Source organism: Oryzias latipes, chromosome 5, assembly GCF_053564925.1.
Source record: "Oryzias latipes strain Hd-rR chromosome 5, Olatipes_Hd-rR_3.1".
Classification (NCBI taxonomy): domain Eukaryota; kingdom Metazoa; phylum Chordata; class Actinopteri; order Beloniformes; family Adrianichthyidae; genus Oryzias; species Oryzias latipes.
The window spans coordinates 16,529,669-16,547,724 of record NC_136241.1 but is presented as its reverse complement, the minus strand read 5'-3'; the positions used below and the strand labels follow the sequence as shown (position 1 = coordinate 16,547,724).

Sequence of the window (18,056 nt, the reverse complement as noted above, 5' to 3'; positions counted from 1 at the left end):
GTTGGAATAATGAAAAATTTCAAGTACAATGCATCATATTCAACATAATCAAAAACTATCCTCAACCCACACTCTTGCTGTTGCACAAAAATAATAACCATCTTGCCTGTGGGAACATCTGCAGGATTTCTAAATGAAAAAAGGGCTTCAGAGAAACTTTACCAGTAAATCTGACCTTTGTTTTCAAGTGGATATTTTAAAAATGATATTAATTTTGGCAGACTGCCAACTTATTTTTATTACATGAAGAAAGTTTTACTGCAAAAAGCAGGTTTCACAAATACCCTGGGGTGCTTTCTTTTTAATACATGGCGATTGTGCTGTCTTTGATAGATCTAAATTAACAGAAAAATCCTCCCAGTGAGCATCATGAGCGAGCATCATCTCCATGAAATCTACATTTAGCTGAATGTACATGCCAGGGCATGTTATTAAAATATTTATTAAACCGGAAAAGCCATTTGTAATTTCAAACTTGTGTGTTTCAGTTCCTCAGAGTGTTTAACTGCAACTTGTTTTACCTGACTGAAACAGAGCATGACTCACCTTCCCAGCACTGGTGATCAATATGAGACACGGGCTTTATAGATGTTGCCACAATGTCACAGTCAATACTATGGCAAATGGCAATTATGGGGGCATTATCAACAATTTCATGGATGAGCTCTCCCAGCCTCCTGGCAATACTGTGTATGACAGATTTGGCAACCGCATTCTTGTGACACATCTGCCTTGTTGCTCGCATTTGGCTCACTTGCTCACTTTGACATTTCGAATGTTTAATTGAATCCACTACAAGGAATTGAGCGGAGCAGAAAACAGATTTGTTAACAGTTTTGTATGAGGCTTGCAACAGCATACTTCCAAAACAGCTTGCAGTTGGAACCAAAGTGACACCGTTGGTGTAAGTGTGTCAAATGTGTTTGAATTTTTTTTTCTGCGTCTGTTTCACACTAGGTCAATTAACATGACAAAACCAAAAAAGCAACTAAAGAGGGGTTTTTTTAGGCTATCTTTTGTGTGTATTTCAAAATGTCTGAGTATGTTTTATCAGGTTTTACCTGCTCTAAGCAGCTTGTATTATTTCTCTTATTTTTTTCTCGTTTTAACACTGTGAATCCTTCTCTGTAACGAGTTCTATATAAAAAAAAAATTATTTACTTACTAAAAAAAATGATCTTAAAACAAGTCATTGAAAAAGGCTGAGGACAATGAACAGAAATGAAAACAGCTGTGGATGACTACAGGAACCTGGGAGGCTGACAGACAGAACATGACCAACTGAAAAACTTAACTAAATGACACAATCCTCACACCTAATTTTAAATTAATACTATTTACTTTTTTTGGGATATTGCTATTAATATGTTAAAATGGCAACTTTGCCTTTGATATCAATGGTTTTTTGTTCTTGCCTATATTATGCAAAATCAAATTTTGAGCTTCTAAGTGTATTATAATGGTAATTCTTCACACACACACAAAAAAATAATAATAACCCCAAAGAGGTATTTTGATCCATTCACGCATTTCTGAGCATTCTTCTAAAAACCTGCGCTCTGAGCTTTTATCTTTGTTTACACTGTTCTTAGCAAAAATCAAAACACGTCATTTTCTAGGAAATAGTTTCTGCAGCGCAGCAATAGTTTTTTGGAATCTCACCTCTGAATTGTGGGTGAGTGTTGGTGTGGAGCAACTCCCCCCCAATACCCGTCTCCTATCTGTGTATACTCTCTCCCGCTTGCTTAGATTCCCTCACACCCCCAACCTGACATTACTCTGGCAACAAAAATGGTGAGCAATGTTGGAGCTATCCCGCCAATTTTGAGCCATATTCCAACTCAAAACAAAGATGTACAAGGATCTGGAGGCTTCAGAATGGAGCGGAACAGGGACACCTTCTAAATGAAACTTTGAATTTGTCTGCAAATTTCCTCAATATGTTTGTTAGGTACAATGTTATGTTAGCTGTCAATAATAATGATGTTGAGAGAAAAAAAACATAAAGGACTTGATCAATTCCAACATGGGATTGATGTAACAGCCAACAAATAAGTCAACAAATATTTGGGCGTGGCAGAAACACTTTTGGTCTCTGGAAAAGGTCATTTTTTTTAAAGCAAACAGCTTTATTTATTTAGTTAGTTATTTGTTTGTGTGTGTGCGTGTATACACACACACACACACACACACACACACATACATATACATATATATATATATATATATATATATATATATATATATATATATATATATATATATATATATATATATATATATATATATATATATATATATATATATATATATATATATACTCGTGCAGAAACGACAATATTTTCATGACTGATTTTCTGATTGCAATGACTACTCTTTGACTCATAGTTCATAGCAGGCTCAATCGCAGCACTCTCTCGGTTCCGCCGACGTTGGACTTCGTCAGCCGGTGTAAAACCCGCTGTCCTATCCCTGCTCGCTGTTGTTTGGAGCGCCTGTATTGATCCGACTAAAAAATCGCAGCCACTGTGAGGCTTTTTTCCCCCCAAATTTTGTGCGCGCAGCGTTTCGACTGTGAAACAGCCTCGCTTTTCCAGGGACACTTCTTTTATCTAGGAAGTCCGGGATCAGGAATTCGAAGTCTTGTGGGCAGCATCGTTCCGAAGGCAGTTTGGAGGAGGGGGGGGATGGATGCTCACAGCAGAGGCGCACCGAGGCATCCATCAGTCAGACCCCGGTCCTCTGTGATGCAGCTGGGGATCCGGGCTGTGGAAAACCCGTGAACCGACGACTGCTTTTAAAACCTTCACAGACCAGAACCAAGCGGGTACTTGACATTCTGCACATGCTGCGCGTGCACACGAGGAGCTGGAAAAGCCTCGTCAATCTGCTGCTGTCCTCAGGAAAAGGAAAAAGCACATCCAGCCGTTAATGTCCAAATCCCCCTATCGTCTTCACCGAGGCTTGTTTTCTTCCTGTTCCTGCAGACCTGCCGGGTGTCACTTCTGTTAGAGTGGAGCCAAACGACAACTCCAACATTTTACACAAGTCGGCAGGAGAGGAACGCACTGGCATCTTTCCATGCGCACTCATTTTTTTTTTAAATTTTATCTCTATTATGAAGCTGTGACCCCAGTTGTGCCGTGGCAGCCTCCGCACTTTTGTCCACGTGGACGAGATTCTGAATGAAAGTGGAATTATTCTCAATCTTTTTATTTGTTCCCAGTGACGCAACATCTCACGGAGACTGCATGACAAATACATGTGGAAAGGGCGTGAACTTGCAGCCACTACCCCTCCTCTTCATCAATAAAGCCTTTACTGTTCCATAAGGTTGATTTGCGCTTTTGTGCAACCCATCCATCCATTTTTTGGCTAAATCGAAAGTCATCCCGCAGAAATCATGGATCTCAAAGCAGACTCGGACGAAATGGACTACAAGCGGCCAGCTCCCATTGAAGTTTTCGCCACCAGGTCCACCCTTCACGGCATCTCGCACATGTTCACTTATGAGCGCATGTGCCTGAAGCGCACCCTGTGGATTCTGTTCTTCATGCTCTCCGTGGGGGTTCTGGTGATGGTGTGCGTGGACAGGGTGCAGTTTTACTTTGAGTACCCGCATGTCACCAAGCTGGACGAGGTGGCGGCGTCAATGATCGTATTCCCCGCCATCACCTTCTGCAATCTCAACTCCTTCCGCTTCAGCCGAGTGACTCGCAACGACTTGTACCACGCTGGGGAGCTCCTTGCCTTGCTCAACGGCAGGTGTGTATGATGTTGCAGCTCATCTGTATGTTTGCATAAAATCTTAAGTAAACTATCGAATCTCACAAACAGGATCTTCATCAGATGAACCTTTTATTTTGTAATTTTTGTGTCAAGTTGCAGGCTAGAAACCTGTTTTTAAACTACATTTATATGAAATAAAAATGCAGAATTTAATTCAGAATTCATGTAGCAACAATAGGATTTTATTTACTCTCAAATAAAAAGCTTTACTCTCTAAATATGAGTTCAGACAGGCTGTGTCAGGTGAAAACCTTGTGTGTCACCTGGAAGTGCAAAACAATGTTAACTTTCACACTGATTGTCCCTGTAAGGCCTCTGGGGGGGGGGGGGGGGGTGCAAAATAACATAGATGGAGTTTGCAAAAACCTCTTAAGTCTGGATTGAATTGACCTTTGCCTAACTTGAGATATTGACAGTCACAAATAGCTCTGATGGAAATAAATCTTCATAGTAAGTCACTTTGAAATTCTAAAATTTATTCTGAGGCTTTTTTACAACAAAGTGGAACAATTCCTTACCTTTGGATTTTGTTCAAATGTAAATATCAAGGTATCCAATTTTGTCTATTAGTCTTCTGATCATGTTTTGCTCATAATTTATACTTTTCTTGTTTCCTCCAACTGATTCTGACCCATCTAACAATATTAAAAATCTAAGAGATATCGTTTCCTCATTCTTAAAAGGAGCAGTGAAATTCTCACATAATCATAGACTAAAGGAGACACGTTTACTGTGTTTTTGCAAAAATACACAATCTGCTACATATTAACTAATCTAAATACCATCTTGAAAACATCAGTCTGTTTATTTTTAGCTTATTGATCTACACAGCCCTGCAGCACAAGACAGAGTACATTTGTGTAGGCTGTAAATGCTTCAATGACATATTCCCACAGTTGTTTGTCCATGACCCTTATGCATTCATATTGGAAGAGCAATAGATTCACTTCCGTTAAGATGCAGCAGACATTCATGTGTAGCATGGATAGATTTCAACCAATGTACCTACATCTGACATGGATTCATTTCTCAATCTTTGCACTGTCAGCTGCAATGGGAAGCCACAAAAATTCTGCCTTTATTTTGTTATAAAAACACTTTTTCCTATATGTAACTACATAGTCTATGCCAGGTTTCCATGTACATAAAGTGGCTTCATAGATATGAAAATAAAGTCATAAAATAGAATTAAAAAAAAAAATGTAAGCAACTGGACATTTTTGAATGACTTTGATGAGCTAACATAAGATGGAGGGAGGGGAAAACAAACAGAGGCAATTAACTTGTGTCTCGTAAGCTGTGTGATGAACAAGACTTTATCCCTGTGTAATTAGCGCTGTTTGTTAAGCTACAGAGTTGTCCCGCTGATTAACACCCTCATCTCTCTCATTGTTTCTTGCTCCATCTGTTCTTTTGGCCTTGAGGAGATGCCCGTTCAATTTATTCCCTTCCAGATATCAGTCTGGAGAGGGGCATCAAGTGTATGCCAACCTTTGCTTGATGGTCTCTTTCCTTTAATAAAGGGGAGTACTAAAATCCTGATGTGCAGTACAAAATTATGAATGAAATGACTGTACTCATGAAGGATATCCTGAAATTGGGTTGTACCATTGCGAGCAAAGCACAATTGTGGATATAATTTGATTCATCTTGAAGTTTTTTTTTCTCTTTATTAAAAGAGAACAAAGAAAATAAGATTAAAAAAGAAAATGTGACCCAAACCTAACTTTTTTTTGCCAATCTTTACAATTTGGACAAAGAAAAGGTAATATGTTTGAAAGTAACTGCTTCCTTTACAGTGCATTGATAACCAAATATTACAAATAATGAACAAGGTAAGAGACATAGGTGCATAAATGTATTGTTTTATTAAATAGAATGCACTTTTCAATGCGTGTTAAAAAAAATTCTTGTCATGTTAAAGGACTGAAATGCAGGAGACCCACAGGATGTCTAGATATAAAATATTTTCATTAATAAACTATATTCATACACAATAATAGAAAACCTAAAGGTAAACATAAACTTTAACATAACAAAGCTAAAATATAATGGACTTCATAACCTAATAGGAAGCTTTATGACAAGCATTAACCAAAACAGCATAACAAAAGGATACTACACCAACTAAAACAGCTTGGGTGATTGGCATATGATATTTGTTTCAGGGGAGAAACATTATAGATGCTGAAAAAAATTGAAGTGGGTCTATACAAAATGCATAACTGACATAAACATATAGAAATAACTAAAATCCTCAGTTTTTTTACATGTTCTTTTGTTTTTGTTGCCATGTTTAGTCGCAATAAGTAAAACGATTTTGAAATAAAGGTAAACACTATCAAAGGTAATAAATACTTATTTCTTAGCATTTTTACTTGATGCTACAAGCATTTTGATATCACCTTTAGGACTGAGAGCTTCAATCGAATAAAGCAGGCTATGTGGCCCTTGGCTTTGACTCTAAATCAGAATAAATAACTAAAAAAACACATTTAAAATGTCCAACTGAGTTTTAATCATGTGCTTAGCTTAGCTTAACTGCAACTGCTTTGCTTACTATACTCAAACAGCATTGGTAAAAAAAAAAAAAATGGGGCAAAAAAAATCAATTAGTACCTCCTTGTATTTTTTGCAGGTTAAAGTCACACTCGACAGTGCAGAACATTACAAGTAAATTGCAATGCTTTATTTTCTATTATGCCGCAAGGACAATTACATGATAATTAACAGGAAAAAAAAGTTGTTCTGGAGTAACTGTTGATGATATAGTGTGTGCAGCCATGAAATGCACAATCAGCTCAAAGATCCAGGTCTTCTGCTGATACTGGTTTAAACATGTTTCCTGAGCTTGCAAACATGCCTCAAATTCACATAAGCTATGAGCAAAATACCGTAAAATGTAACACTTGATTGCTTTGGCATCACTATCTGACTGGATTATGACTCCAGTCTGGATGTAACTGATGTGAAAACGTGCTTGTAAGAGGCCATGGGAAGGCCAAAGCACCATAGAAAAAAATGCATGACGCTTAAGATGATTTTATGGCAACATTTGCATTTATTTTTATAGTGATTGTATAGCAGAAGGAGCTCATAACTGGACAGACACCTCAGTAAAATGACATTAAATGCAAATTAGCATGAAAATGGGGTGCATGTATTGTATGTCCATTTTCAGTTTAGGTAAGGATTAATTTCAAAGACAGGGATATAACAATTCATTTTAACAATGATTCGTTTTATATTATAATTTGTGGTTGCTGATATAATTCATAGTCAATATTGGTTCATTTTTAAGCGATCCGATTTATTGATCTATAATTAAAACAAATCTTTAGCCAAAAATTCAACCAGTGGGACTTAGAGATATACTGAACAGTGCATGTGAAGGTTTCCAGATTCCTTTTATTTCTTGAAAGATAATCAAGAATTAATTAAATTTTTTTACAAACAAACAAGTAACCAAGAAGTAACGGCAAATCCATTTACATTTTAGTTACCTAAATTGTTGTTTTTCCACATTGATCACTTTTTTCTGCCAACACCCGTGTCTGCGCTGTGATGCACTTGGTCATTTTTATGTTATAGTAAATGTTTATTCAGACTGGACACATTTGGTCTACTTAAAGTGAACCAGAGTTCGTTTCCCCCGATAATCCTGAACAAGTTTTCAGTCTGAATAGATGTACATCCAAGCGGACCCTGGAACCAGGAACCAGGAACTGCCTTTGGACCCATCTTTCGAGTTGGTCTCAGTTTGTTTCCAATTGGACTGAGCTTCGGTTTGCTCTGAGATTCCTCAGTCTGAACACAATCCGCTCTTGGAGAGGAGCAACTGAACCAAATGGCCATCATAGCCGGTGGTCATGTGATGTATAAAAAGTGAGAATGTAGCAACTGATGGACAAAATATAAAGCAACGACTGTCGTGTTATCAAAGAGGAAAAAAGGGTCCAACTCCCTACTTGTTTGAACATTTATTAACACAGCTGAAAACCTTTCTTACATGCTTTTCTTTGTCTCGTTACGTGGCATGCACTCAGCGCTGCTATGACGCCATCCCAGATGTTCAAGACTTGTGAGCGAAATATAAAGAACTGAAAGAATGAAAGACTAATTTCAGCCTGTAGTTTCTTTGCCCCGCCCTCATAATACCAGAGCAAAGAGTGAAGAGACCTTTAGTCATGTGGTTTTGTTTACAAGGTTTAGTCCGAAACAAGGAAGTACGCTTGACGGCAGTCTGAATACAGACCAAACACAAAGTTCAGGACTCGATCCAGACCAAATTAAGCGGACTAGGTCCAGAGCAACAAATTTTTCTAGTCTGAATACACCCTAAAAGAAACCTATTCATGTCTCAATCAAAATTGTATTTTCTAATCTATATATTCAATTTGTTATAATGGCATGGGTCAATTCGATTAAGAACTTGCCACAGACAGATCGATCTGGTTGGATCATAGGAATATACATCAATTAACTGATTAAGTCGATTAATTGTTACACCCTTAGTCAAAGATGTGTTATGTTTCTGCTCCTGGTGACCCTTGATTCCATGTTGTAATCTCATTCAAAGTGGCCTAATAGTCTTGTTAATTTTTTTTCTTCTCAAGGATACATTTTAAACAATGCATTGGTTCCTATTCATTCCTAGCAAAAATTATATCTATGAATTTTTCACTTTAAGGGGCTGCTTTTGTGTAGGTGTGTGTGACTGTTCATATGTCTCTGTACAGCTGCATTCTTTTTATTTACTTTTTGCTACACAGTGGCAAAATATTGCAGATGCTTTCTGATTCCTTTTAGTTCCCACAAGAAAATTAAAGTGCTTGTGGCCGATAATCCAATTTAGCCTTCCCCACCCAACACTGTGAGAGAGTTTGTGGTGATTGCTTTAGGGAGCAGTGGCAGGGCAATATTAAAAATCTACCCATATTATTGTGATTGTGTGCGCCTCAGCTAAAGCTTCCTGACTCGGGGATGTGAGCAGGGCTTCTTAAGTGCTCTCCTGGCAGCTTTGTGTTGCTTATAAGACACGAGCTTAGGATACAATTCAATTAAATTCAGAATATACCACAACAGGCCGTATCTACTTATTAATCTATGGTATCATTGTGTGGTTATGCAAGTTATTTTTAGCTGTTACTTTTAGACTCAATCATGAATAGTGTGAAGTACTACACAGAAAATGGCAGTCTAAATATAAAATTAACAGAATAAACCTAAAAATTCAACAAGAAAAAGGATTTGTTGATTGAATAAAATTTTTTTACTTGATTAAAAAAAATCTTCAAATGATTTATTTTTTTTTAAAATTTAGATGTATAAAACAAAAACTGTTTAAACTAAAACATGTAGACAGGATTCATATTTACCATCACAGCTGTAGATGTATGACTCCTGAAAACTGTGTCAATTTGAAATAATTTTTGGTAATTTATCCAATTAATATGCTCGGACATGATTCTTAAATCTTAGGAAGTTTTAAATTATTGACAGTGAAGAGTTTTACTTAACTTTACTCTTCTAAATTTGGACTTTTTAGTTGTAACAGTTTAGTTAAATTTAATCAATGAAAAACCCAAAGTCATTTGTAGGTTGTTCTTTCAAACATGTTTAAAAGTAGTCATTTAAAAGACTACCAGCACCACCCCCAGGCTAAAACACACACCCACTTTCTTTGCAGCTATAGCACTGATCGGCAAAAACGTTTTTATTTGATATGCATAATATGCACGTCCATCTATGCAAAAGTTTGGATGTTGTTTGCTTTCATGGGCGAAACGCAGTCATGCTGCAGAGGCCGGCTCTAGGTTAAAGTCATGAAATGGGCAGCACCCACAAGGAGCGAAAGCCGGTGCCTCAAAGATCGAGTTGTCTTACTTCCGGGTAGGAAAATGAAATGTGAAAAAATGATATTCATAAAAAAAAGAATTCATTAGCGTGCCAAGTGTAATGTATTATCATATGGATATAGTTTACTCTTAAAGACTTAAGAATAGTATGATATAGGCCCTTTAACTTTTCTAATAGCTTATCTTTAATGTGTTCAATATTTCGTGTACAACAGAATGCTACAATTTTAGTCCATTTTGCTTTCCACTATTACTATACTCTACTATACTCTTAGTACTATCTGACTTAGTCAAGTACTAAAATAGAAAACATTTTTTGCAATGAAATCTCTATGGCCACACATTTGTCAAAGGCGCCAGGTGTAATTGCAACACAGTGACTACATCCTACAAACCAACAGGGCTGAATGTCACTCCCAAAATGCTGAATTGACTGAAATACCACTAATAATTCCTTAAAAGCTTAGCTTAAAAGCTTAGCTATAAACTAGAATAGATATTTTCAAGTTGAACCCAGTATGGTTTGCATTCACTTAACTTGTTTCAGAAAAGAAGAAGAAAAAACTAGAGGTTAAAAGTGAAGCTTGCCAGTAGTATTAAAGGTAAAGGCAAATATGACATTCTGCCAGCTGCTGAACCTCTGTCAAAACATGCTGACGTGGCTCCTGATCAAAATCTGCAGCAGTTGGCAACTGTGCCCAAAGGCAAACATCAAACAAATTCAACATCATAAGAGGGGGTACTCTCCAGTTGACTAAAAATACCTCTTTCTACCTAAACTACTGTTGAAAATCTAGCAGTAGTGTTTAAGTCTCTCTTGTTTTTTTTCATGACAGTATGCTCACATTAGCTGGGAAAATAAACCAGATTAGACCATTTTGGCAGACAAGCAATATGAGAAACATTCTGTATACAGGCAGAGTAAAATAAACTCCACAATGGTTTGAAGTACCCTGCTTGTCTTTCAAGGTAACTTTGAAAGAGTGGGTCATGCCTAATACAGGGAATGACATTTTTTTTTGAGTAGAGGTGGGGGCCAACGTGAGCAAGTTGGTAGTGCATCATTGAACTTCTCTGTGATGAATCCAATATATGGTAATAGATGGTGGGAGGGAAGTGGATCAGCTATAGAAAACCAACTTGTGCAGAAAAAAGCACACAATTCACTTTCAAGAGGTGCTTAATTTCCCATTGCATTCAACACAAGTTTTGTTTTGACTTTCAGCTTCATTGACTTTCATCTTCATTCAAATTTTTAAAGATAAAAAAAAGAAAAATAACAGAAATAAAGACTAAAATGGGAGAAACAAAACAATACAATGTTTTTTGTCAATGTACATCGTTACAGCAGCATTTTGTATTGACAGCATTCTTTACGGCAGCTCCAAAACAAAATAATTAATTCAACTAGTAATACATGTAGTTTGTATAGATAATTTCACCTCTAAAAAAACACAAATCACGCAAATCACAAAACCAAAAATAAACCAAACACAAAAGAAGACTGACAGAGAGAGTATCTGACATGACAAACAGACATGAAATACTCTGAGGATACTAATCAACAAAAGGTAAAGAAGGTGTATTGATTGTGGACTAAATGCAGGTGTGAACATGGATCAGGTGGGAGCAGGAAAGGAAAGCCAAACAGCATGATGGGAAATAAATTACAAGAGTCAACAAACCATACACGACTAAAGTCAAGGGTCCTCACAGCATCTCTTGGTTATATTTTTAGAAATATTTATCTAACAGGTGTTTTTATTCAAAGCGACTTACAAAATAGTTCTAGATGTAGTGCCATAGAAATAAATAAATGATAACTACTTCTAGTATTACATCAGCCACACCTTGCCCATAATTTCTGGAATCATTTCATAATTGTGATGGACATTATGTTAGAAATTATTCTATTTTGTTCAAAGTTGGGACATGTCTTGAAAACATGATCCTAGTTGATCAGCAATGCAGAATGGGCAATACAATTGATATGGAACACATTTCATATGTCAGTGTAAGCTGTGCATATGACAATAAATCCTTTTCTTATATTATCTTATCTTATCTACAATTTCCTTTTTTATTCATGGATAAGTCAAACCTGATCTCATCATCAAGGGATGAAATACTATTCCTTAGCCAATAAACCGCGTGACCTTGAAGAATAAAAAAAAAGATTAGGTTTTACTTCAAATTACCATGAATGAGTACTCATAAATAACTGTGTTGGCAGTGTCTATAAAGCCATTCACAGATTCATTGTCAGAGGAGAAGGGCATTTCTTTGACTAGGTATAACTTTGGATTGACCCATGAATGTGTACACATTTGGTTTAGTTCATTTCAATGTCATGTTATTAAAATTATTAAAAGATTGGCAGGCCGAATGGTTGGCCCTCACACATTTCCTCATCACCAGATCTGGCTCAAGTTGCAAAAAACTATAGACACCCCTGCTCTAAAGCATCTGTCAGCAGGTCTTAGTCTTTACTGTAGGTATTTTTGAAGAATGTACCAATGATTGGACAAAGCACAGGAGATGTTACTGGCCAATTTTAGTTAACCGAGGCTAATCTGCACTTTGGAAAGTATTTGTTTTGAGCCAGTATTTGTGGTTAAAAAATTAGCTGCAGCCTTTCTTCGTTTGTTTTTTTTTTTTTGTATTTTTTTGCTCTGCACGTAAATTAGCCCTTAGTCATTCATGTGTCATGCATTTGTGGAGCACAAGGCAAGACTCAAAAAAAAGAACCCTTCTGCCTTTCAACTGTTTTTAACCAGAAATTACAAAAAATGCTTTGGCATGACTGAGCACTAAATTGTCTACAAGCTGTGCCCTTTTGCATTCAGTACAGGAGCTCTTCTGGGAGAAAGGTATTACAAAGACTGTTAGGCATGCTCAATGTTAATCCCAATTGTATGGAAGACTGATTCCTTTGTGTTGACACTGAGAAATACTCTCTCTACTTAATAATGAGATATTTTCTCCTAATCTCTGCAGCCTGATGTAACTACCATGTCAGAGCACAATTATTGTTACAGACAATGAGGACACAGTTCTGTAGAATTTTGTTAGCCGCTGACAGGAAATGTTTTGCATGTAATACTCATGTTTGGGTTTCAAACATAGTTGAAAAAAAGGAACGTGAAGAAAAGGCTACCCTTCAACCAAACTGATTCACACTTGAGTGAATAGGTTTCTGCATGCAATGGCTAAACTTTGAAACCCACTGACATTAGTAATGAATGACTTTCCCCTTCATGATGCTATACCTGGCCTCTTTTGCAGCTGTGATTAGTAAATGCTTACCCTTGAGTTTGTGTTACCTTTGGTTTTGTATTCACTTAGTGAAATGCATGCAAAGTAAAGCTTAGACTCATCTATTGAAAAAGTGTATAAATATAACTCTGCTTCTAATAATATAGAAGGCTGAACACTTCTGCAAGCACATAAGAAACAATAGGCTGAAATGCATGAAATAAAATAGGTAGATTTAAAAATTGTTTTTCCCAACTCACACAAACTGCTTGCTCAGCACTGCTTGTCTTTTTTAAATGTTGTCTTTGTAAATGTTCATTGTTACACCAAAATCAGATGTGGGGTTGTTTTTTGTCCAGGTATGAGATCCGAGATCCACACTTGGTCGAGGAAAATGTCCTTCAGGTCCTGAGGGAAAGGGCAGACTTTGAAAGCTATAAGCCGCGCTCCTTCAACATGCGCGAATTCTATGACCGAACGGGGCACGACATCAAGGACATGCTGCTTTCCTGTTCCTATAGAGGCACTGAATGTAGTGCTGAAAACTTCAAAGTGGTGAGTCACATAAGTCAATAGTTACATTTCCTCTGCAAGGATTGATTGCAACAAGGGGGTTTGTGTTGAAGCAGTTTTCTTGTTTTTTGTGTGAACAGTTCTTAATGTACACATTTGCAAAAGAAAAAGGAAAGTAGTAGTAAAAATAGTTTTAATTTTCTATTGTCAGTTAGATGAGCTTTCCCTGGGGACTAAGCAGAAAATCACTCCGTGTGCATGCACTGACTGACCACTGGAGGAGAAACAAGTAGAAATATAGCCTGCTGTGGAGCCCAGTGTGACCAGCTGACTGTCCTTCAGCTGTGGTCAGGGCCGGCCCTGGTCTTCTGGGGGCCCTAAGCGAAATTTAATTTGTGGGCCCTCTAACTGATCAGCAGCACCAACAAAACGCAACTGTTGTTGTAATATAAATGAGATATATCTAGTGCAGAATGTTGGAAAGAAGTGCCTTCACTGTTGTGTGTGTGTGCACAAATGTATGACTGTCCTTTTAAGTAATAATGAAACAATAAGTTTGATTTGGGTTCCATATTGGGTAGATTTGAACTTACCAGCAGCAACATCAACGTTTTCCCTTTCAACAGAAGATGTGGTGACAGGAGTTTCTTCTGCAGCTAAAAAACAAGAATTATTATACAATAATTAATGATGAAGTTAATAAAATAACTATAGCAGATTACTACTAATAGTTTAGTGGTTCAGTTAAAATCTGTTTGCAGGTTTTTCACAATGTCATGATCTTTTTATATATTTATGAGAAATAGATTGTTTGATTATATATTTGCACAAGATCATATTTATTTATTTAATTATGAACAGTTTGGGGTTCCATACTCTTCAGCCGCTGTTTATGGAAAAAAAGGGGTTATGCAGACACTGTTTTTTAAATTACTTTACATGCCACTTGAAGGGATGTGGATGCTGCACCTCCTCCAATACTTTTTGATACTTTTTGAGAGCAGAAGAAAATGTTGGCTGACACGGAACTGTGCAAAACATCCTCATTATGTAAAACCAAAACCTCAAAATACAAATAAGAAAGAAATGTACCTATTTATAAATAATAAATGTGAATAATAATTTGAGTATAAATGGAAATATAAGCATTTATACACTTCTTATTCTATTATTTTGTATGTTCATAATTTTAAAATGAGTACATTTATTTTATTTGTCATTAATAAATTAGAACCTTTATTTCCTATGTATTTGGCAGTTTTGATTCTCCATATTTCATGCCAATGCAAGATTTTAAGACACATTGTTGAAAAAGTCAGACTACCAGACTGTCTATAACAGATAAACAGCAGTTTCTATACTGACATAAACCGGAAAATGCAGAACGCACTAAATATGTGTTAGCAAAACAATTAAACAATACGATAACGTCAGTTAAAACATTTATCAGCCATCACCGTTGTCATTATTTACTCCTCTCTTCGCCGTTTTGGAAGGTCCTGTCTGACCTCATCCAGGAAACTTGGGTATCAGAATTATTTTAGAGTTTTCCATTGGAAATTACGACAAACGGGGTCGTTTATGTGCAAACTAAACTTCACCTGTCTTTCTAACTTTACCGAACTTCGGATCAATTAGTAAATTGCGAATGCACAGAAATACTGGATAATGTAAAAAATATGGCCCCATCATCCTCCAAACTTACCTTGTGATTGATGCTGAAGTTGTTCATCTTTTTTCAGCTCCTGATGGTTAAAGTCTATGTGGCATGAAGTGCTCTTGTTGTCGCTTTGATCAGCGTGACAAAATGCGCTCGTTTTTTTTCTTTTCTCAACTTTATTGAAACAAAATGCGCTCGTAAATGCACACTGTGCCAGGCTCAGATGCAGTGATGTTGACCAATCGTTGCTGAGAGTGGCGTAACGTCATTATTTGGGTTGCCAGATTGGTTCAGGTGTGTTGACGGGGGGATAACAAAAGTGCAGGCAACATTCTTTTGCACAACATTCACAGCTATGAAAAAGGTTGCCAGATTTGGGTCTTTTTTTAATTTTATTTTTTCGCCACTTCGGGGCCCTGGTGGTGACGGGGGCCCTACGCGGCTGCGTAATTCGCGTATAGGGAGGGCCGGCCATGGCTGTGGTGAAACACTCATAAATAGTTTAACGACTTTTAGCCCAAGTCATGGCTGTCATGCTTTCTAAGAAATTGTAACAAAAAGAGTTTTTTCTCTGAATGCATTTTTTTGTTGCAGCATGACTAAATTAGTTCTTTTTAGGTCAAAAAGTTTGCCTTTAGCTTTGTTGGAAAGGTTGCAAAGGTTGCATTACTTTATATAAGCTTGTCTAAAATTTTTTGCATGCTACTTTTACAAATATTACTGATGTTAGACCAACAAACACCCAGATTTAGAATTCAGCCCCCATCCCATTCTCCTTTTTATTTAATGGCTTCCCCCAGACACCCTGGGTCAATTTATCTCCATGTTTTTTAATATGCATTCAGCTAAGCATTTTACATTTAATTAAAGAAAAGCCAGATGTAATATCTAAAGAAAGTATATGATTTATCATCTATTAAAATTTCTGTAAATTAAATTTTTTTCCTTTGCTTCTCTCTTAAAAAGTTCCCACGTTTTATCTTTTTCCTATTCATTGCCAGAATAAAAGTTATTTTTAATGTTTATTAAAAAGATTAAAAGTCTAGATTAGCAAAAGAGAGGAAAGCTAATATTTTATGCAGCTCTTTAAAAAAAACAAATAAACAAAAGACTTTTATGAACTATTAATTCTTCCTATTTTTCACAGCCCAGCAGTCCACAGCGTTGACTGTAATCCACATTTTTATTTCTTTCTTCTTGTCTTGGAATCCTGCATTTCATGTATATTTTAAAATTGATTTTTTTGATAATTTCCTAATTTCTTGTTTTGAATTATTGTACAAATTAACTTGAATAAATCTATCAATTTTCTAAACATTATTATATCTATATGGGGTTCACAGGAGTCTACTAGCTACTGTAAAGTAAAGGCGGGGTTCACCCTGGACAGTTTGAGCCAGTCCATCTCAGGGCCACACAGAGAAAAACATCCCCACCAACTCACCATCACACTTCAGGCAATTTAGAGTCACCAATTAACATTTAAAGCATAAGCAGTTGACTGGCTCAGTTGGCTAGGTGTAAAACTTTGCACACATCAGTCTGCATTGTAAAAAACTGAAGTTTTTTGGGCAATGTGATGATGATTAATCTGTAATAATAAAGTCCTAATGATTTGGGAACTTGAAACAAATTAAATAACAATTAGCCCACTGTTCTGTTCCAGGCTTTCATCCCATCATTCATTTGTCCAAAAGATGGAGCCTTTCGTAATGGCGATAATGTCCCCATCAACCCTTCTTTTCTACAACACCATGCGGTGCAGTTATACCCACATGGTGCTGCACTTTCAATGTGCTGATATGTCCACATTTGCCGTTGGTAGTGGTGTTCGTGTCAGATGGTGCATCGCAGTGCTCCACTGTATTAGCGCAGCAAAGGACCTGGATGGAATAGCTCAGCAGAGAGCACTAATGATGTGGAAAGAGTCTTTACTGCAACGGAAAAGGGGATGAAATAATGCATGGTGACTACTTCCATGAACCTCTAAAACCTTTAACATGGAGGCAGTGAAACACTGATTAGCATTCAGCAGTATGCTTTTCTCGATAAAAAGAGAGGTCATCACTGCCTTTGGGATCACACTACCTGTGTGACAGTACATCATTTTTACTTGTGAGAAATAAAACTGTGAGACTGCTGCACCAAGATAATGTTAATTTATAATCTGTTTTTTTGTAATCTTTTAAATAACATATATTTTGTCGTGTCCATGGCTGATTATAAGTCTTTTTTTTTTTTATCTTCACAGCTTTTAAATCTGATATGATTTTGCTAGGACCGCTGTCTCCATTAACTGCCACCATCATCATCAGTTAATAGTTCCTGTTCCAAATAATTAAATCATTACATTTAATTCTAATTAAGAATTATCTTGAATTATTCTTTGCTCCATTATTCTAGTTATGAATGCTTTGAATCATTTGTGATGCATACAGTGGATTTTTTTTCTAACTATTTGAAAAAGTGTGTCTGATCTCTGGAAAACGATGGTTGGACATGGGATGATTTTACATTTATGTAGGTAAAAACATATTTCAAAGATTCCTAAAATCAGTGTTTTGCAGCTTACTTTCTTATTGCAATACATCATTGATTATTTGCTAACGTCATTTGTGAGTAGGGCTGCACGATATGAGGAAAACTTGCGATATGCGATATCAGTGATCAATATTGCGACACGATATAATTTGCGGTAAATAAACAAATAGAAAAATAAACAAAAACATCATTCCCATTTCATTGCAACAGTTTAAAAATTATACTCCAAATGACCCTTGTCGACATGGGGGACAAACATCTAACATCATAGGCCTCCATCTGATTGGTCAACAATGGGAAGGCGTCCATCTGATTGGTCAAAGGATAAAGGGATTTATTTGATTCGTTAAATGCTTCAAGCTGCTAGAAGATTGTTTTAACACATTTTGGGTTTGCAATTTATTGCGATATTCGCCGTCTTTTGCGATATGCATATTGCA

The 18,056-nt window shown here is 36.6% G+C and overlaps 1 protein-coding gene across 1 annotated transcript in view; it reads left to right on the top strand.

The window, feature by feature from the left end:
* The first annotated feature begins 2,481 nt into the window (after positions 1-2,481).
* asic1b (acid-sensing (proton-gated) ion channel 1b) overlaps positions 2,482-18,056 on the top strand; it is a 152,341-nt gene continuing 136,766 nt past the window's right edge. Inside the window, exons 1-2 of the mRNA XM_004068816.5 lie at positions 2,482-3,765; positions 13,262-13,457. Coding sequence (XP_004068864.1) covers positions 3,404-3,765; positions 13,262-13,457 — 558 coding nt within the window. The 5' untranslated portion in view covers positions 2,482-3,403. The remainder of the gene's footprint in view (positions 3,766-13,261; positions 13,458-18,056) is intronic.